Here is a 22,027-nt window from a genome sequence, read left to right as displayed (position 1 = left end):
CAGCAGCTGATTATACTTTTGCTACTTCTTTGCTGCATGCTAATCAGTGCTTAACAATGTGACACTGACAGGGCAGCTGTTGTGTGACAGCTACGAGTTATGCTGCTGGTTCACATGGGCACCAGTGATGCAGCCAGGAGCACTCTGAGGAGAATCAAGAGGGATTACAGAGCCCTGGGAGCAGCAGTAGAGGACTCAGGAACACAGGCAATCCTTTCATCCATGCTCCTGATCAAAGGGAAAGGGTTTGAAATGGCCAGTTCGATGTAGCAAACCAACAGATGCTTACAGGACTGGTGCCACAGGCAGGGCTTTGGCTACTTGACCATGGGACTGGCTTTGAGAAGCCTGGGCTGCTGGGGGCTGATGCAGTCCACCTGGGATTAAAGGGAGGGTAGGCACAGGAGATATTACAGAGGGGGGTTTGCTACAGGCCACCTGATCAGGAAGAACAGGCGGATGAGGCCCTCTGTAGATAGAAGCAGCCTCACATTTGCAAGCCCTGGTTCTCATGAGGGAATTCAGCCACCCCAATACCTGTTGGAGGGACAGCACAGCTGGGCATAGGCAATCCAGGAGGTTTCTGGAATGCACTGATGACAAATTCCTTCTTCAGGTGACAGAGAAGCCACGGTGGAGAGGTGCTAGTCTGGATCTCATTCTCACCAACAACTAGGGAGGGGCTGGTGGGGAATGTGAACTTCAAGGGCAGCCTTAGCTACAGTGATCATGAAATGGTGCATTTTAGGATCCTGAGGGTAGAGAGGAGGGAGCACAGCAAGCTCACTACCCTGGATTTTAGGAGAGCAGACTTTGGCCTCTTCAGGGATCTACTTGGCAGAGTACCATGGGACAACACCCTGGAGGGAAGAGGAGCCCAAGAAAGCTGGTTAATATTCAAGGAACTTCAAGCTCAGGAGTGATCCATCCCAACAAAGAGGAGGTCAAGCAAAAACACCAGGAGGCCCACATGGATGAGGAAGGAGGCCTTAACCAAACTTAAACAGAAAAAGAAGGCCTCCAGAGGACAGATAGCTTGGGAGGGATACAGAGACGTTGTCTGAGCAGCCAGGGATCAGGTTAGGAATGCTAAAGCCTGCTTAGAATTAAATTTGGCCAGGGACATTAAGGGCAACAAGAAAGACTTCTATAGGTACATTGGTGATAAAAGGAATGGTTTCAAACTAAAAGAGATTTAGATTAGAGGTTGGAAGGAAATTCTACACTCAGAGGGCAGTGAGGCACTGGAACAAGTTGCCCAGAGACATGGATGCCCCATCCCTGGAGGTGTTCAAGATTACATTAGATGAGGCCCTGAGCAACCTGATCTAGTGGGTGGTGTCCCTGAGTATGGTGGGGGGGGGGAGGTTGGAACCAGGTGATCTTCGAAGTCCCTTCCAACCCAAGCCTTTCTATGATTCTATGTTTCTATGATTCTATGATTTTGTGATAACGTATTATACAAAAGATTTCAATAAGCCATAAAATAAACTTGTTCAAACTGGCTTTAAATGCTGTGGTTTGTGGGGGGGGAAAAAAAAAAAAAAAAAAAAAAAAACAGAGTATGAGAGTATGATGCATTCGATCACAATAGGATGAAAATGCTCTGGAGTCTCTAGATTCTCATATTACCCTGGTTACCACTACAAATAAGTGAAAAACATACTTGACAGTAATTTATCCCTTGAATAATCTGCAGGCCCCATAATGTACCATGAATAAGTATTTGCTTTGCTTTAGTATTAAATAATTCTAATGAGGGACTAGAACTATTAAATCATACTATTATGGATTTTTGTAAATCAGATTAAGGACTTTTTAATTTATAAGGACTCAGTTTACATTTACAGATACACTCTATCGTTTTCTGGTTAAGTAATGCATTGGAGTAGTGTTTCAAATAACCAAAGTTTCACAGTAAAAACTACCATTACATTAATATAAAATTCCAAGAGATAATTCTTAACTTATTAACTTTTATGTTTACCATTACAACCTAAAAGGCATTGGAGCTTAGAAAGATGTAAATAGGAAAAGGTGGTTGCAGGAACCTTCTGGTAAGTGATAAAATCTTTTTATAGACATCTCTGTTGACTGAACAAAAGATTCACATTCAACAAAACAAAACAAACAAAAAAGTAGGAAACTCGCTTACATTCCTATTCCATCACAAATAAAATAATCACAAATCAAATTTTTATAGGTAAGATAACTCCTTGATTTGTAGTTATCACTCAAGTAGGCAATTATCTTTAAACTTGTAGTCTCAAGATAACAAAGATGGGAGTGGGTTCCCATTTTTTTCCAAATTTATATCTTCTTAATCTCCTCTTTAGTGCCACTAACTCTATACTGCGGACAACCAGAATGCAGTTAAGTCACTCTTCACAACAGAAACACAACTGATTATATAAAACTATACACTTAACCTGAAGCTGGCAAGAAGGAAAACCAACACTAGTGCTTCCACACAGGCCTCAGAAGGCTTTCATACAACACTGAAATACTCTTACAGAAGGAACAGAGATCTTCTCCTAGTGCTCGTCACCCAGTACTTTCTCTCCTGTGCAGAGTATTTTTGGTTGAGACTACTTTCATTTCGTGTGTACTGCTTGATCAGATAAAGTCCCAATGTTGTTAAGACCTCACAGTTCTATCAAGTCAAACATATTTTAAAATTATGAATGTTCCAGCAGTACCTGAATGTGTTTTTTGTAATCCACATAAATGCAGCTTACCAGTACATTAATCTAATAGATGCATAAAGGTCATCCCACCTTCAGAGGGCTAAAACTTAGTGGCTAACTTCAGAAAGTTTTTTAAAAAATAAAATAAAATAAAATAAAATAAAATAAAATAAAATAAAATAAAATAAAATAAAATAAAATAAAATAAAATAAAATAAAATAAAATAAAATAAAATAAAATAAAATAAAATAAAATAAAATAAAATAAAATAAAATAATGAAAAATCGATCCTGATAGCCCTTTTCTAGCAGGACTAAGGACACCAAGTTTCATAACATGAAATATTGAAATGAAAAGAATCTTACATTTCAGAAGCTCAGCCAATTCCTTGTTTATAAAGTGGTTATCTTATGTTCATTCAGTGAAAGATAATGATCCAAACAGCTTCCCTTTCCATGATAAGATACACATGAGTCTGCAGCTAGTTGGAAAGGAATGCTACCAATGCTAAAAGAGTTTTGGAGTTTGAGCCCCAACAAAGCCAACTGAAAGAAATAATAACTTCAACAAGTTTTAGACCAACACTTAAAAAATTGGATTATTTTTCTAGGAAAATTTACAGTCTCTGAAGTGGTTTAAAAATAAATAATCAACAATGTATTAAATTTCTCCAAATTGTTTAACGTTATTTTTTTTTTCTGTTGGTCTTCCTTGTCAACTATAAACCATAAAAATATTCAACACTAGAAATAAAATTCATTTGACCCTTCCCATAGATTCTTTGGATGGAAATTCACTGATACAATTCCTACTACAAAGAAAGATGGAACAAGTCACAGTCACGTAAATGGTGATTAACAGGAACTTTTGTGCAGTCAGTGATATAGTATCCTCTACTCCACAAATGAAATAAGAAAATGAGTTTTCAGAAACACAGATTGTGATTTCTGTATTCCATATGCTCTTCTTTTCCACCAAAACTCTTGACAGTGTCAAAGCCTATTCAACAGAAATCAGACCATCAGGAGTTATTGCCATGTAACACACTCGGGAACTTCCATTTCTATACATTGTGGATACCACCACCAGCACCTAAACTCTCCCAGTCTCTCTCCAGAATGCATATGAAACATGATGAATTGTTATAGCATTGAAATATAAACGTTAGATCTTGTCAAACTAAATATTTGAATTACAATTACTGTCATCTTCTCTGGATAGAGAGCTTAAATAACGTTAGTTTCTCATTTAACTTTGTTTATTCCACAACAGTATTTTTGGAATATTATAGTCATTTCAACAATGTCCCTTTCACAAGACACAAAAGGTGACATCAATAGATTTAAGAAAATCTGTCAAACATTTAAACCATGTATATGCAGCTTGTGTCTGAAAACCCCAGGTCATTTGAGAAGAGAAAAAAAAAAGAAAGAAAATTTTCAGAACTCAAAGAAACAAAAGGAAAGCTTACTAGTATACATATATTTGATCAATCAACCAACTAACGCAACTTAACAGATTTAAAAAATAATACCCACAACAAATAACAGACTCTGTAGACAGATGACTTGGAAATCATTCCTGTGTACAAGTATGTCTCAGACAGCAGAATATAGAGAGGAACAGACAAAGCAGAGGCACTTCAAGTGAGCTTCTCACCATAGCTTCAACTTATGGGACAATTTAGCATGACATTAAACAGGATCATCCTGCTCAACTCACAGATCAATAAAACTCTGGTTTTTCTCAAGAAAGGTACTGTGAAAACTCCCACAGTGTTTTTCCAGTGCCCCTTTCACAGGCCTTACCATAGTCATGAAGGTCGAAATAAGACTCTGGGAAGAATTATGTTAGCATTGCAGAAATTCCAGATGCTGTTGCTTACAAAGAATTTTAGAAAGACTTGCGTAACTCTGTCTAATATTACCATGAAACATGGGAATTCAATCCAACCGGAGGATTAACAATTCAACAAGAAAAAAAATGAAGTCCTTAAGTTAACTTTTAATAGAGCAGTGTTTAATGATCGCCCCACATATTAAAAAATAAATAAATTACCAGAACAATATCCAAATCGATAGTGATTTCCTTCTCCGGAACCATTTATCTTCTATGAAACTCAAGATTTTCATAGAAGACTCTTAACGATCAAGCTTTCAAGACAGCTTTAGACTTAAACCAAACTATTCCATTTTAATAATGTAGAAACAGTTTTACAATCACTGTTGTAAATTTAAACAAAACATAACCTCTTTAAAGATAGACAAAACTTGAGCTAAATGCTGTGTTGGAGAAAGGACAAGCAAATGTATGTCCAGCTGAAACAAAATGATGTATTTTTGATTGTACAAAAATACAGAATACATTCAGAGAACATTGTTTCATGAAATATATAATATAATGTCCTTTCAACTGATGGCTGAACATGAAAATTTGCCTCCTGCCTCCAGTCTCTTTTAAATTTCATCAGGTTTAGTGGCATATAAAGGATAAACTTCTCACTCAGCTTTGTTATTTTGCCACATTCCCACTTTGACTCCTGTCAGAGCTCAATAATCTAGACAGCACATGGTCAGTACGTGAAGCCGGCAAGCAACCAGGAGTTTGTCCTGCTTGGATAAGAAATACCAGCAGATAACACGCTGCTAGTCTCCTGCCTCCTTGCAAAAAGGTTTTGGTGAATTCACTGGCATCCCCTTCCACAACCACTCCTTCTGCAAATTGATTTCGGCACTCTGACTGCTTAGTTGAGTGAGGAAATAACTTGTTATTAATCCAAAGAGAAACTATAGCATAATGTTCCAACTAAAACGTACTTCCTCATCTACACAAAGGATCGCTGTACTGATCAGTGAGCTGCATTATCTTCTGAAAATAAACCTACACTACTTGTGTAGGTTTAAAACAAATAATCGGTCCGACTTTTATGTATTAAACACCGATTATGCCCAAATGTTCAGATCCCTACCTCTACAGGAACACTGTTTCAAAGGGATTAAGTAGAACAAAAGCTGATTGAGTAGTGTCTGATAACTTCAGTGTCCTAACCTTTCTCAAATGTAGTAGGAAGTATTATTGCAGTCATAAAAATCTCTTTGTTCTCAAAAAAATGCCCCATGTTTAACAATAGTGAGTAAGCAAAGTATTGTTTTTGCTTACTTAGAACTGGAAGTAGTCTAGGATTCAGACACTTGATAACCCAATAGTCTTACAAGCAAATTAAAAGATCTGAACTCTAACCCAAATCCACGTAGGCCATTAAATCTTTCTGCACAAGACAGAGCAGCTTCATACATCTGGACACTTTTGCTTCCTGGCCCTTCTACACTGTGCCAATTATGGGTGTTACACCTCTTGCAAAACTCAGTCATTTCTCTACACCCATAGAGAAATGTCATAATTATGCTACTGTCAGGAACACATCCTGGAAGTTACATGACCAATAAATATTTCTGGAGTGAAATGAACATGGCATAAATTGAATAAAAAATTACAGTGCTGCTAAATGCAATTACAATTCAATTTTTAACTTTAGCTTACAAATTAGTTTAACTAAATGTAGTTTAACTGAAACATTTGAATTCAAACTCCATTTTAAACTAAAAAACTCATTTTTTTTAACTGTATTTCAATTAAAAACTGTCACCTCAGGTCTTTCAGGTAGACTGGTTTGCTCTCCCATGGAACATAACAGTGAATGGAAACATCTGGAATAGTTCAATGCTTTTCAAAATTATTATTTAATAAAGTAAAAAAAAAAAAAAAAGATTTATTTCCTTCTCCTCCTCTGTCTGAAGCATGTAGATATGCTGTAGTGTAATTTATGAAACCATAATTTGAATCATTTTCAAAGATTTATTTTTGATAAAGTAATAACCTCTGAGGATATTGCAGATGTTTAGCCACCTTGTTATTATTAATTTTCCATGTCATCTAGAGACGTAGGGATTTTCTTGAGGGAGGGAAGGAAGACGGTTTTGTCCACTTTAATGCAGTATTTATTAGCTGAAAAACTATCTAGTCTCCTGCAAAATGTAAGACTGTAACAACTGTATATCTGCATTGCACTCACCACATTAAGGACCTAAGGATGTTTTAAGGCAATATATTCAAAGGAAATTATAACTCATGCATGCAAAAGATGATTAGAATTAGCTGAGAGAAACAACAGAACTTTGATCTTATGGAAAAGACAGCCCCTCCCTTACTCATGCTCACTTAGACAGACATTTATCTCTTAATCATGGTGATGGAAACAGGCTACATGTTTCTGAAAAGTAAAAGTAAAAACCTATTATTAATGCCATTACCCAAACACCTCTTGAACACTGATGGAAATGGGGTATCAACCACATCTCTAGAAAGCCTGTTCCACTGTTTGGCCACCCTCACAATAAATAAATTTTTCCTAATAACCAGTCTGAACCTCCCCTGATGCAGCTTTGTGATACTCCCTCGTGTTCAGTCATTGGTTACTAGGGAGAAGAGATCGGCACCTCCCTCTCCATCTCCTCAGTTTTCTAGGTACGATCAAAACATTGTTTTAGCTTTCCTTCCCTACATCTTAGCGACAATACTTGTGGTAAAAGATGGCTGGTTAGAGGAAGCAAGTCTTACAAGTGATCTCTAACAGTAGATTAAGATCATACATTACTAGACACGAAAGAATATGTATAGAGTGAAGTAAAGAGAGAACATAAAGTTGCAGAGAAATTTCCTCAGGCTGCATACTTTCCCAAAACTGAAAATGAACAACTACTGCAGCACTGTATTACTTCTACATGGTATTTTCATTTACTACCAGAAACCCCACCAAACTCATCTTTATGTAACTCAGCTCATGTAAAAGCAAAAATTAGAATTTCTTTCAAAAACAGAGCACTGATTTACCTCTGACAAGCTACACACATAGCACTGAGTGAAAAAGCTCAACCACTGTTCTACATGGTTCATTAAGACACATCTTGCAACATTAAATAAACAAACAAGGATCATTATCTACTTCCTCCTGTTCTCAAAAACAATGAGCACTTAAGCCAAGACTTCATTTTGGACAGAATCCAGAACACCATTACAAGAGCAGCCAGTACTTTGCACAATTTTATTTATAGTTATGTGCCACATTTTGACAGTTCATTCAAATGCCAAAAGTGCATCAATTACATAAAAAATAGCTGCACATGCAAGTCCATATACAATCATATACATCCAGCTGTAAAAACTGGGCCAGATGTGCCAGTGAACCAGCAACAATTTCACCAAAAAAATTTCGAAAGAGGGGATTATGAAAAACACTTCAGGGAATGACAACTGTGTTGAAGAACTTTGCTCAGTCAAGTTTAAGGAAATAGTTCACTTTTTTTTTTTTATTTTTAAACAGTGAACATTCTGTAACACATACTGTCAAAAGATAAACTTGTCAAGGATACGTGTGTATAAAAGCCTCTGGGAAGAAGTGTGAAAGGGGTGGTAGCTGCTTATCTGCTGATTCTGCAAACAGTGCAGAAACATACAAGTGAACAGAGGCATGAATGTGCAACAGTGTGCATTCTCACTTCACACACATTTATTTGCCGGGCATTGAAAATAGGTACATGAAGTCTAAGGACATGGATTCTCTGAACACTCATGCTAGAAGGGTGTAAAGGAAGACCTGGGAAACTACAGGCCAGTCAGTCTCACCTCTGTGCCTGGCAAGATCACGAAGCAGCTTCTCCTGGAAACTATGCTACGGCACATAGAAAATAAGTTGGTGATTGGTAAAAGCCAGCATGGCTTCACTAAGGGCAGACAATGCCTGACAAATCTGGTGGCCAGTTCTATGACAAATCTATGACAGTTATAGCATGAGAAACTGGCATCATCTACCTGGATAGTGCAAAGCATTTGACACTGTCCCCATGAAATCCTTGTCTCTCAACTGGAGAGACATGGATTTGATGGACAGACCACTCACTGGGTAAGGAATTGGCTGAATGATCTCACTCAAAGAGCCATGGTGAATGTGCAAGTGGAGATCGGTGACGAGTGGTGTTGTTCCTCATCAGTCAGTTTTGGGACTGGCACTGTTTAACATTTTTGTGGGTGAAATGGACAATGGGATTGAGTGCACCCTCAGCAAGTCTGCTGATGACACCAAGCTGTGTGGTGCAGTCAACACGCTGGAGGGAAGGGATGCCATTCAGAGGGACCTGGACAGGCTTGAGAGGAGGGTCTGTGTGAACCTCACAAAGTTGTACCAGGCCAAGTACAAGGTCCTGCATGTGGACTGGGGCAATCCCAAGCAGAAATACAGGGGAAATACAGCAGAAATGCTGGGGAAATCCCAAGCAGAAATGTGTGCTTGCAGCCAAGGCAGCCAACCATATCCTGGACTGCATCAAAAGAAGCGTGGCAGGCAGGCTGAGGGACATGATTCTCCCCCTCTACTGTGTTCTAGTGAGACCCCACCTGGAGTCCTGCACTCAGCTCTGGGGCCCCCAGCACAAGAAGGACATGGACATATTAGAACAAGTGCAGAGGACGGCCACAAAGGTCATCAAGGGACTAGAGCACCTCTTCTATGAAGAGAGGCTGAGAGAGTTGGGGTTGTTCACCCTGGAGAAGAGAAGTCTCCAGGGAGAACTTATAGCGGCCTCAAGCGGGCCTATAGGAAAGCAGGAGAGGGACTCTTTGTCAGGGGGGTGTAGTGATAGGAGTAATGCTTTTTAAACTAAAAGAGGGTAGATTTAGAATAGATATTCCAAAGAAATTCTTCACTCGGAGGGTGGTGAGGCCCTGGAACAGGTTGCCCAGAGAAGCTGCACATGCCCCATCCCTGGAAGCATTTAAGGCCAGGTTGGATGGGGCTTTGTGCAACCTGGTCTAATGGGGCCCATGGCAGGGGGGCTGGAATTAGATGATCTTTAAGGTCGTTTCCAACCTAAACCATTCTATCATTCTATGATTCTAGAAACCAGATAATCCTACTACTCTCTCGTTATTTAACACTCAGTTCAGGCACACACACAATGCATCAATCCCATTCATCTCCACTAGTTTGTTATTGACTCAACTCCAACTAGTGGATATTTCCATTCAATCTCAGGGCGGTTCAGCCCTGATCTGCCAAATCCCTCCATCACACGTCAATTAATTCTCTCTTCTCTATATGCATGAGGTGAAAGACTGAGTCACACGGCATATGGCTCACCTTAAAACTTGATGGTGTAAGACTGATCATCACTGATCAGTAGTCAACCACTGTTTTGGTTATGGCTATTTCTTCATCTCCATGTCAGCAAGCATTTCTTTGTGCTATTAATTACACCTCCTGTTGCTGAAGTAGTGGAAACAGCTAGTTAATTGCCTAAGTGAGTATCCTGCTCAGGTTAATTCCGTAAGACTATTCAGAGGTTAGGTAAACCATACCTAGTACGCCAGTGCTCCTTTACCACAGACTGTTAACGAACAAGGCATTACTGTTATTTTATGTGATCATTTATCTTAAATGATATGGTTTTGTGTTCTTTAATATATAGCATATTTACAGTCTTCCATTGCAAGCATGCTGAGTACTTCAGCTTTACTGCACATATGTACATGCACAAGGGATAGAGTCAGACCAAACTGATACTTAAGTTGTGCCCTGTGGAGAGAAATAAGTGTTAAGAAATCTGGAGAAGATCTTCCCATGACACTGTACATTAGTTTGCTCCCCAGCATGCAGGAATACACTTTTGACTTTACCAAACACAGTGAGTTATGTTTTTACCTGTTTTTATTTTTAATTCTAGTTAACATTTACCACTCAGTCCAAAATAGAGTAATTCTGCTGTTTCAAGGTATCCACCTATTTTCTCATATAGCTGAGAACAGTAGGTTGCTTCTTCAGTACTCAGTTATATGGCTAGAAGAATATTGTGATGTTTGGATTAGACTTCTAAATTAACTCTTTTGAAGTGCTGTGCACAATTTGAAACAAAATATCAGAACATCTGTGTTTTACAGTCAGAACTACAACTGCCATCTAGATTCAGAGGAGACATGAAATGATACTGGCTATTGCATCTATGTAATATGGAATTACTCCTTGCAACTAGAATGCTCCGTTTCCATCAAGAAATGATTTATCAAGGGCAAAACACTCCAGGTCTTCCTCATTCTTAATATTCATTAATAGTCAACCTGCTTTTCCCCCAATTTGTTTTGTTCACAGTATGCATAAATGATTCCTTATACAACAGCCAGGACAAGTCCAGATATGTAAATAAATAATTCCTGAAGCAAGGAAAACCAGAATGTTCCCAGTTTCAAGCAGACATGGCAGCATGCCACATACAGATTGTTTTAGCTTTGGAACCATAGGCAGTTTTAAAGTCAAGTTCCATTATTAAGTGAATGGTACTTGAAAAAGTAAAAATAGAACATTTTAGCACTTGACATAAAGGCAAACTTAAAATGTTATTATTATCATAGTAAAGCTATATGAAAGAATATTTCTTTTAAAAATATTTTCTTTAATAAAATGCTATTATTTATGTTACTTACTTCAATACCACATGCTGAAGCAAATGCAGAAAATGACAGGGGAATAATCCTGATCTCTCCAACTTTAGTCTTGGTGCTAATGCCCTAAAATACCAAACTGATCTGTCCCTTAGCTTTGCCCTAGTATTAATCATAATTCCCTAATTGTGTTTAGTAACACAAAGGAATAACTGTGTTGCCCACAGTGAAGTTCCTACAGATCAGGTTCTATCAGGAAAATATCAGTATGCAGTTTCATGATACACCTGTCCTATCTATCTAAAAACTGCTAAAATGGTCATTCCACTTGCCTCCCTGCCTCCATCTGTGTCCTCAACTCTCTTTTTGCACACATCATTTCATGATCTGACACAGAAATAAACCATAAGAAAACCTTCAAACCATCAGATGGACAAGATAATCCAGAACCCACCACTGCACAGTTGCCAGATCAGACGCACAGATGAACAGAGCAATGCATACCCCCAGACTGCAGAAGCAAAGTAAGGCCACCCCTCTTGGGAATTGTCTGCTGCATTGCAATTAGATTAGACACAACAGCAAATTGCTTTGTTAATGATACTCAAAAGGATCAAAGAGCAGGCAAAGGACATTCAAAACTGCTGCTTATCAGTCAAGAGCAAGGGACATGATTTTTACACAATGGAAACACCTCTAGACACTACCAACACTAGCTGCAAACAATGGTCTTTAATCTTTAATGCACGCTGCTGCCTAAAGGTACTGGCTAAAGCCAAATATCTAAATCCTTACTAACCCTGCTCTCTACCTCTTTTACCAAAATATGTCATCCTGTGAGTTAGAAATCATTGCAAATGATGGTGGTATAGCTTACATCTCCAGATACCTTAACTAATAAACCCTTTGCACATACCTTCAAATTAGGAGCTGCAGCAAAAGAAAAGCACCCATTCAGTTTTGCTGTGTTCAATGAAACGAACTATAACTTCTCAACATGGACCACCACCAGGAAATATCGGGTAAGAATATATAAGGCTTCTTGTAGCTGCCTCAATCAGATCTTATGAGTCTTGTAAGTTTTATACTAGCACCTTGTTTCAAAGAGACTACTAAGGCTAAAAGTTGCTACTCAAAACTGACAACAGTGGCAGCATAAGGCCTTGAAAAATCCAAGGTAAATAGTAAAGAAAGCACTTAAGAGTTAAATTTTTAAAGGATTTTTTTTCTAAACATAAGTATCCTAAGTTACTAGAAATATGACTAGAATGAGGCCCATAAATCTCAATACGACAAAGCTAGCACTAGAGGCCAACACAGGCCTTCAGTCTTGCATTCTATATCCTGGATTCCACACATTTCAGGCTTTCTGCAACGCTTAAACTGTAGATGCAGTTCATTCATCTGTTTTTTGGCCCTAAAAATGCATGGGTAACCCTTTACTTGCCAACTTGCTCCTGAAGTCTCTAATGTCAATGAAAGGCTTTGTAACGAGCTTCAACAGAATCTGATTTCAGGAGAGTTAAAGTGTGAATGAAGTACTTCCTCCAAGCAAAAAATTAAGAAATGACTTAAAGATCCAAATAACAGTTTATTCTGGTTTGGCTAGAAAAGGTATACCTAATATGCTGAAATAAAAAAATCACACAGAGATACTCAAGATAGTTATAAAACTGAGCTGAGAGTTGGATATGGCTGCACAGTTTTGGTGTTTGAGTTCAAGAACTGCACAACTATTAGAATAATGTCAGGCTGAGACATCACATTTGCAGACAAACTTACCAACTAAAAATTTTTTTTATTTTTTTTTGCTAACACAGTGTGCACTAAATTCCTTTCATGGTTGCAGAAAAGCTGCTTTCCAGCCTTTCATAAGGTGACCGAATTAAACCATACTGGGCCCATTTAAAACCAGAATTTGCCGGTTATATTTCTAATAGATCTCATTAGTAGGAGCACTGAATGCTGACCTGAAATATTCAGCCTAATTATCTGCTATCAAAAAAAAAACAAAACAAAACAAAACAAAACAAAAAAACAGCAAAAGCAGTGTCACCAAGTAATTTCAACTAGCTTTTTGAAATGGCATATCAGAATTTCAACATCTTTTCTAACAAATTATAAAGGAAGACTTAAATAGTTATTGGCACTAAACTACACAAAACTGAGGAGAAACTCTTAGGAAACCTAATGCATTTAGTAATTAGCCTCATATACCTTGAAGCCTGAGAGCCTTATAAACTTTTAATCTTCACTCTATTTGCCTTATAAGAAGAAAAATACATGATATAATTTGAACACAATAACATGACCAAGAGAGATGTTAGCATTTCTAGAAATTAAAGCTGGTACTTCCAGCTTTGTGCTACGTTAGACATATTTTGTTAGCCCTGGAGGACAAGAAAGAACTTTCATACATTTCCAGGCTGCTGTAGCCTTATGCAGCAAATAAATCTGATATATCTGAACACTTTTCAGTGGTTGACCTGCTCAGAGTTTGGTAGAGTTCAGAACAAAATACTGTATGGAACACTGCTTGTAAGTTCTTAATTAAATGAAAGTGCATTGGGGATCTTATCAATGTACATTAATACCTGAACTGAGGGAGCAAACAGGACAGAGCCTGGCCCGTTTCAGTGGTGACAGGACAAGAGGCAGTGGGCACAAACTGAAACACAATGAGATTCCAACTGAATATCAGGATTTTATTTTTTTTTTTAATATTTTTTTTTAACTGTGAAGCTGACCAAGCTTGTTCAGAGAGACTGTGGAATCTCCCATCTTGGAGATATTCAAAAGGTGTCTGGACATGGTCCTGGGCAGCCTGCTCTATGTGGCCCTGGTTATCTTTAAACACAAAATTTGGTATACTACTGTATACTAAACAGAAGATTTCTTCTGCTGGAAAAATCTTGTTTTCAATACTTGTGTATCAGCTAAGCATTTGGAAAGATTCAATACAACTACAAACTGATTAATTTAATCCCGTAAGAGTCACAAAACATATACTGCATATTAAAAACAAACAGTGAAGCAGCTTACATATTTACTATGGATTTCTGGACTTCTTCAGTCCTCAGTTACCCTTCTAAATACAAAGTTGTGATTTCACCTCCTTTACGAGAAATCACTGTTCTTGTTCCTTGTGAGGCTTGCACACTAACAGAAACCACGTGCTGCACTTAGGCATGGTCACCATCAAATAGTTTGACATAACCAATTGGGCTTGAGCTGAAGCAGCTCATTTGTGTTCACAAGGCCACAGAGATGTTCTGGCATGCTGGCTGATCTTACAATCAAATCCCAGAGAAACAAGCAAATTTTTTATTATACCAAAACTGGAGGTAGGAAGAGGGAGAAGAGGAAAGTAAGGGAAGTGGATATGTTCTGCTAGAGGAATTAGAACACACAGAACTTCAGACCATGAAAGCAAGACCAGAAAAAGCTGGTCACAAGTTTCAGCTACAGCACTAATGAAAGGTTTCAGTTGTCTTATACAGAGATAGCAGATGGTAAGCAAGCACTGCAACTTCTGTACTTCTCAACAGAACAACACTTCAGAAATAATATGTTTTAAAATACCTCACTGGCAAAGATCACTATATTCATGAAAGTATTGTGCAGAAATTTAATACAAAAGCATTACGCTAAATTTGAAGAGCAAATTAACTTTTTCTCCTACCTTAAGTGGAAATCATAAATAATCATAAAAAATATATAAAAACATCAAAAAAATATGAAACATTCCACTACAGATACCTTTTAAAAATGTCTCATGTAGTAATGTAGAATTCACACAGGAATTCTGCTCCCCTATCATCTTAACTTACAGCAGCAAAAAATGACAACTGATGATCTGCAGGTTAGAATTTGCTGAACAGTACTTTTCTCGTGTAAAAAGCAAGTATCCAAAGGCATTTAATAATCTTCAAAACCACATTTTTTAAAATCAGCGTGATTCCATAATGGACTGTTATATATCAGGATATCAGGAAGAACTCCTTGATAATCATCCTGAAAGTTTAATTCTTGATCTGAGGTCCTATAGCACCATATCAAGAGTAGATGTGCTGGGAAAAACACTTCAAAAACTATTCAAAAGCATTCAAACAGTATTGCCATACAATATTCAACAGCTTACCATGCTGGGAGGGATTCCTGTTTATGACCTCTAATTTCTCATGGAAGCCAGGGCTCCTGCCAAGCTCTTCCACACCCACATTAAGGCTGGTGAAACCATTTACTTGATCTGTGTCCCTGGTGACAGTGTTAATGCGGGTTGGGATAGGTTCAAACGTAGGGTCTAATTCCAAGATCAGCCTGTTCAGTTGTTCAATAGACTGATCAATATCCAAAGTTGGAGAAGCTGGCAAGTCCCCTGCATTCACTCTGAGATCCAGGCTATTTGCATCCCTCTGTGACACCGGCCCCAGCTTAAAACTCTCATTGCTAGCATGTTCTGCAGCTCCGGAAACACCTGGTATACTTCCTAGCCCCCTCTGCACAGCATCTCTACTACTGGGGCCGTGTGTTGGTGTGCCTGGAACTCGGGACTGGCTCTGGACATTGCCTGAATTCTCCACCGTGTTATGAATGCCAATCCGCATTTCATTCTCTGGGACAAAACCATACTGGTGAGCAGTGACCATCTGCTGCTGGCGAACCCAGGTCTGAGTAGAGTAGTTACTTGGGCCATAGGCTTGAGGCTGGGGTGAAACTGAAGGATTCCTTTGCAGTTGCTGAGTTGACTTCGGCTCAGTGCTTCCAAATGATCTCTCATAGAGGGGATCCACACCAATTCCCAGGTCTGGGGCAATAACACCATGATGGTCCTCCCCAGTGTTACTTCCAAAGCCATCTGAGAGAAGGGAGTTCTGACTGCTCTTGTGGCAACTCAGATTCCCTAGGTGGGTAGATTGCTGCCCCTCTGATGAAGACAAAGTCCCAATGCTGTCCACACTGTGAAGATCATGATTAGGCATTTCGTCATCCAAAATATCAGTCTCCCTGTCCTTCAGTTTGGTGTTTCCATTCACATGAACCTGAGCTGGCACTATGTGGCGAGTCCCATTGTACTTGCTTCCAGCATCAGTCATATCTTTGGTGTTGCTGACAGAATCCTCCAAACCAAAGCCACTAAGTAGCTGGTCCAGTTCTGCCTTCTCTTGTGGGCTCAGCCCCCGTTTGACGCCTGGCACAAGGCGCTCCTCGGTTTTGTCTGTCCGGATGGAAGCTGTTGAGTGTCCCGAATCGCTGCTGACAGACAGAGTATGGTCACTGTGATCGGGACTGCTTGTCACAGGAACACCCTGAGCAACACCAGGGATGCTGCTGTCTGAAGAACTCTTCTTTCTTACTTTTGCATACAGACTGCCATCAATAGGACCTTGGGTATGCAGCACTGTGGAGAGATAAGAAAGGAAGAGAGAGAAAAAGACAAGGCATTATATAAGAGCATGTAAGGTACATTATGCCATACCACACTCAGAAGTACTGCTAATACTAATGGTATTGTTTCTGCAAACCTCAATTGGCTCTACAAATTCTGTATCAACAAATAGCATTGTCTTCCTTCATTTTTCCATTTACATTTCAGTTTATAACAAAATTCTTGATGTAAATATAACAAGCCATTCATCCATATTCTGGATGGTGAAATGCTTAATTGTGATCTTACCAGGCCATGATGAAATGATGTTCTCTCACACTGTTTTATGTCTCTACAAAATCTTCAAACTAATTTGAAGAACTGCCAGAACTTTGAGAGGCAGCTACCATGCACTCCATTCAGAGCAAGAATCATGCAATCACTGGTTCATTCATTTACATTTCATAGTCTAAATACACTATGAAAAATCATTTACTATTTTTTTTGGTGGTACAAGGGAACAACAGGATTTCAGTCAGAGCTGCAGTCCTTAGAATATACATAAGACCTCTTCAGAGAGGCATGCGTAAGCCTGTATCGGTTAAGACTATAAAATCTATATACATGTGGAGGTTGTGGTATGCACTTCATGTTTCCATTTTTAATTAGTGAGGCCATATTCCCTCAAGAATCAGAATGTAACTCCTTTCTCAACAATGAGGAGAAGAACCTAACATTATATCTGATCTCTGAGGTACCTGCTCCTCTAAAGTTTATGAATAGCAGCTCATAATAAAAAGAGGCTAGAACTTCTTTTTCTGTTTAGAACATCTTAGAAAAATATAGCAATTTTATAGGAAAACGCATCTACTTGGCTTACTAAGGATAGTTGTTGGGAACAGACAAATTCCTGCTTCCAATTACTTACACACAATTAGCACAGTTCAGTGACTTGGTTATGCACAGAAGAACTGTGTGAGCCAGGTCTCACCTTCTTACAGGGCTAATGAAATCAACTGGAAGGCTTTGCTGAAGTAACCACTGGAATGGCTTTTGATCCTAGGACTGACATCCATGATCCCCCCTGCCCTGCTTCTTGCTGTCTACAGCAACTTGTCCCATATTCTTGAATCTTTCAAGCTGCAGCCACCATTCCTCATTCAAGTGTAATACATCTTAATAATTTTTCAATAAGCCACAAAAAAAGAATGCAAAACATACAGCAAGAAAGTCAAGAGCACCACAAATTAGAGATTAGACTTTCAGCCTCTGGACTGACAGCCTAGGTACAGACAGTCTGGACTGTCTGCGTGCTTTATCACATATGGAATATTTTAGACATTATACTTTACCACTAACAGGATTAGCAAACATATACTTTATAATAACATATATGAAATACATACAAAATGGGTAATTAAAATTGTTGAGAAAACTTTTTTTTTGTCTGCCAGAAAAAAATCATAAACTTGACAAAAAAATAAATAAATAAACATAATCCACAATGAGAACAATCTCTTCCATGTTATTTCAGTACTACCAACACTGGCAATAGAAAAAATCACAGTACAATGAATAGTGATTTCCCTCTGGAACATTTTAAAAGCTCAAGAGTTTATTTGAATCCACCTTTTTATCTAAACCATTTTTTCTCACCTCTGACTGTCTGGGTTTTTTAAAATGCCATCTTGACATCACAGACCAAGGAAATTAAATTAAGTCTTAGGAGGCACATTCTTACAATGTATGGAGTAATACTTTATCAGATTTGCTTTCCCATTGTCCACACACATCACAAAGCTTAATTCAGCTTCAGGTGGAGTATGGCTACTGGGCTTTTCCTCAATGATGAAAATGAACAGAATTCTATTTCTTACAAAAACCTGTAAGAGTAAATATTTCTAGCCAAGAAAGCCAAATGAGTGGTTCTACTTCCAAAGGTTTTTTTAATGCTCGTTTACAAAAGCATTTATATTAAGCAGAATTTTCTCGAGAACTTTTTCCTATTCATAGTTTAAGAATTGTTTGATAAAAAGAAAAACAGACCATTACAACTTATGAACAGATAGGATTTTGTCAAAGGTAAGCAACAGCTTAGTCTCCATCTGTGGCAGTTTCAGAATCAAAAGATTCACAGAGAAACCAGTGTATCAACTCTAACACACATTTTCAAAATACACTTAAAATCACACCACAGTGTTTTCGACATTTTCTACAGGCAGAGTCTTCAATCAGTTTAAATGCTTATACATTGGAAGTTATAAGATAGGTTTAATAGATTTTAGCCAATAATTAAAGGACAGTTGTTTACTTTTTAGGGACTAGGTACTATGACTTGCCTATTGTTGACTTTTAAATTAGCACATCCAAAAGACCAAAAATACTCCTTTACAGAACAAGTCATCTGGCTAAGGGAAAAAGAAAGCAATTCCCCTTGCAATAGAATTTGTCTACAGGTGAAAGTAGAAGTTTCCTAAATTTATGATATAATGTGTAAATTCCACAGTGAAAAGAGCTGCTATGCATTAGGTCAAATATCAGTGTACAGGTATTTTTAAACAGTATTTATGAAAAAAAATACTGTAGCTAAGGAAAAGACAGACAATTGACAATTTCTCAGACATTTCCATGCTGTGATTTCTCGTAAGTTCTCACTGCTGCTAGGACAATGAAGCACTCATGGAGCTTCAGCACAAAAGGACAGAAAAACTTTCATATGGAATTATTTAATACAGTTACCACAGTAAATTGAAAAAAAATAAATAAGCAAGCAAAGTGGTAAGAGTAACTATTAGGTGGCATTTTCTTCTCTGTGTGGTTAGTTTTGAGTTTGAAAAAACAGAAAAGATAACACATAACACTGCTTTGATTTGAATACTTGAATATCCTGACACAAAACAGACTTGAAGATATTACAGGTTTGAACTAGAACATGGTAACATAAATATAGCACTAGTACTCTTTCAAGAAATCTTGACTTTTTGATTATCCAAAGCTAGGCTATAAATCCTTCACACATGCTAGCCAGCCATAAATACCTCACTCCAGACGAAACATTTGAGCACACACATTTGGTTCCCCATACAAAAATGTTAAATACAAAATCGTTCAACTTTTCAAGTACAATCAGAGAACCTAGGAAAGTGACAAAAAACCCTTCTGCATTTGCCTTCACTTGCCCTCCAAGTATCATTACACAGCGCCATAGCACAACAACAGAAGTCCATATGAGAAAAGTGCCAGACTGCCAGTGGACTGTTGATCTGAAGGTCAAGCACATCACATAAATATACTATATAATGAAGTATATATTTTAGATAGTGTGTATATTCTTTTTTCACAGCCTTTCATAAAAAAAAGAGGTTGAAAAAGTTGGGGTTATTTAGCCCAGAAAAGAGAAGACTCCAGGAAGACCTTATAACATCTTTTCAATATTTAAAGGGGGCATATGGGAAACATGGGAAGGGACTCTTTATCAAGGAGTAGAGTGACAAGACAATGGGTAAAGAGTTTTAAAACAAAAAAGGGTAGGTTTAGATTTGATATAGGAAAGAAATTATTCACAGTGAGGGTGGTGAGGCACTGGAACAGGTTGCCCAGAGAAGCTGTGGATGCCCCATCGCTGGAATAGTTCAAGGCCAGGCTGGATGGTGCTTTGGGCAACCTAATCTAGTGGAAGTTGTCCCTGCCCGTGGCAATGGGGTTGCAACTGGATGATCTTTAAGTCTCTTCCAACCCAAAACACTCTGTGATTCTATGATATTTGTTCATAAGACCAGGACAAACTATTCAAATACTATAACCTTCAAAATACAAGGTATTTACTAACACCTTAATTTTATATCTCATCTTTTGCTCGATCATAATTTTGGAATACCTCTGCACTAGGACTTTCCAACTTTGCTTTATCCTGGCTTTTGTCCATGTTTTTCCCCTCAAAGTGATATCCAACTTATTTGAAAATGTGAAGCTTCATATATAGTGAATATTTTTGGACCAAAGAAAATTAGAAAATATACTCGCAAAGCATAAATTTATTCTCTGCACCTTGATAAATAATGGCACAGCAGAGGCCTTATGTATTCAGTACCTCTTCTCAATGCACAGCTCAGTCCCTACTCTCATTTTTCCCAAGGAAGTACCACTCTGTAAAACATGAGAGTAATGTAGCTGTCAAAAAACATGGGAAGTTCACAAGGGTGGAGACCTAAGTAATTCTGGAATTTAGTTAAACAAATTGAAGGGGCCCACTTTCTTTCAGTCTGACTTCTCTTCCCAGGAGGTGCTCCAATACACTGAATTGCCCAGGCTGAAGTCTGGCAAAATCCACACACTGAATCTGAAACACACAGACACACCAGTATCAGGAGCCCCCTTATAAATAGCCTCAAAGCGAAGGCTATGTGAGTATTTTCATTCCCATACCTTATACACAAAGAGCAACTTACATAAAAATTAGAAGCTGAAATACCAACACATACCCAATTCAGTGGCTTACATCCAAGTCCATGTTTCCTGGCAATGCCCTTCTTGAAATCCAAATACCTGAAGGCAGACTTGTGAGTAAAAACACATTTCAGTCTTCCAGCCCAGCTTGTCCCCCCAGCTATCCCCTGTCTATTCACCACTTGTGAACACACAGACAAACGCAAGCCACCTATGTAAACACATATACCACAAATTCAACAAGAGCCATTATGACCCAGTCCACTTGAACATAAAGAAGGTTGTAAATATACAAACCTTTGCACACTGTTTCATTGTTCATGTTGCAGCAGGAAATATTACAGGAGATTTGGATGTTTTTTTTCAACCTCACAAATAAATATTTCTCTCTTCAGGCAAATATGGACAAGTCCAGAGTTGCATTCCTCCCAAGTTAAATCCTTTTCTGTGCATTTGTCTTTTCCTTTCTCCCTCCCTAACAAACACAGGCCCTCATGCCTTGCAAACTCTCCCCATACAGTTCCTATAAAATTAATACAGAAATACATGTGGTCTGTATTTCCAGCTCCTGAACCACAACAACACTTCTTACCTCTTTACTAGGCACATTCATGAACTTTCTGCAATAACCAATCAACAGCTCATTTAAATCAACTAAAACTCTCTAAGCAACTGTATACTGAGGAAATACAAGAGTTAAGGCTAACACTCCAGCTTAAAAAGGCAAGAAATGTCTCAACTCCTGCTGTTTGAGCTGCAGATGCTGTTCCTGCTCGTGGAGGTAAATAAATGGTCGTGCTAAAGAAGCATGAGACTTCTATTAGGAGAAAAAGCAAATGAAAATGTAAACACAAGGGAGGAGCAGGAGGGGACAATCAGGTTCAGTGAAATCTGAACTCCCAGAGGCAAAGAGGAATACAAATGCCTTGACTGAAAAGGTAATTCAGTATACAAGCTATTTCCTTACAATGGTCCTTTTCTCAGTCTATTTGAATATCTAGTGAAGCCAAGCAGGTTTCAATTTTCAAATCATTTAGC

The 22,027-nt window shown here is 38.3% G+C and overlaps 1 protein-coding gene across 4 annotated transcripts in view; it reads right to left on the bottom strand.

Annotated features, from left to right (window-relative positions):
- TNS3 (tensin 3) overlaps positions 1–22,027 on the bottom strand; it is a 248,233-nt gene that overhangs the window by 58,352 nt on the left and 167,854 nt on the right. For all 4 annotated transcript variants that reach the window (XM_084281745.1, XM_084281746.1, XM_084281748.1 and 1 more), the window contains one exon: positions 15,317–16,576. In XM_084281745.1, coding sequence (XP_084137871.1) covers positions 15,317–16,576 — 1,260 coding nt within the window. The remainder of the gene's footprint in view (positions 1–15,316; positions 16,577–22,027) is intronic.

The sequence above is a fragment of the Netta rufina genome, assembly GCF_964035555.1.
Source record: "Netta rufina genome assembly, chromosome: 2".
NCBI classification, from domain to species: domain Eukaryota; kingdom Metazoa; phylum Chordata; class Aves; order Anseriformes; family Anatidae; genus Netta; species Netta rufina.
This window is presented reverse-complemented; position numbering and strand designations above follow the sequence as displayed.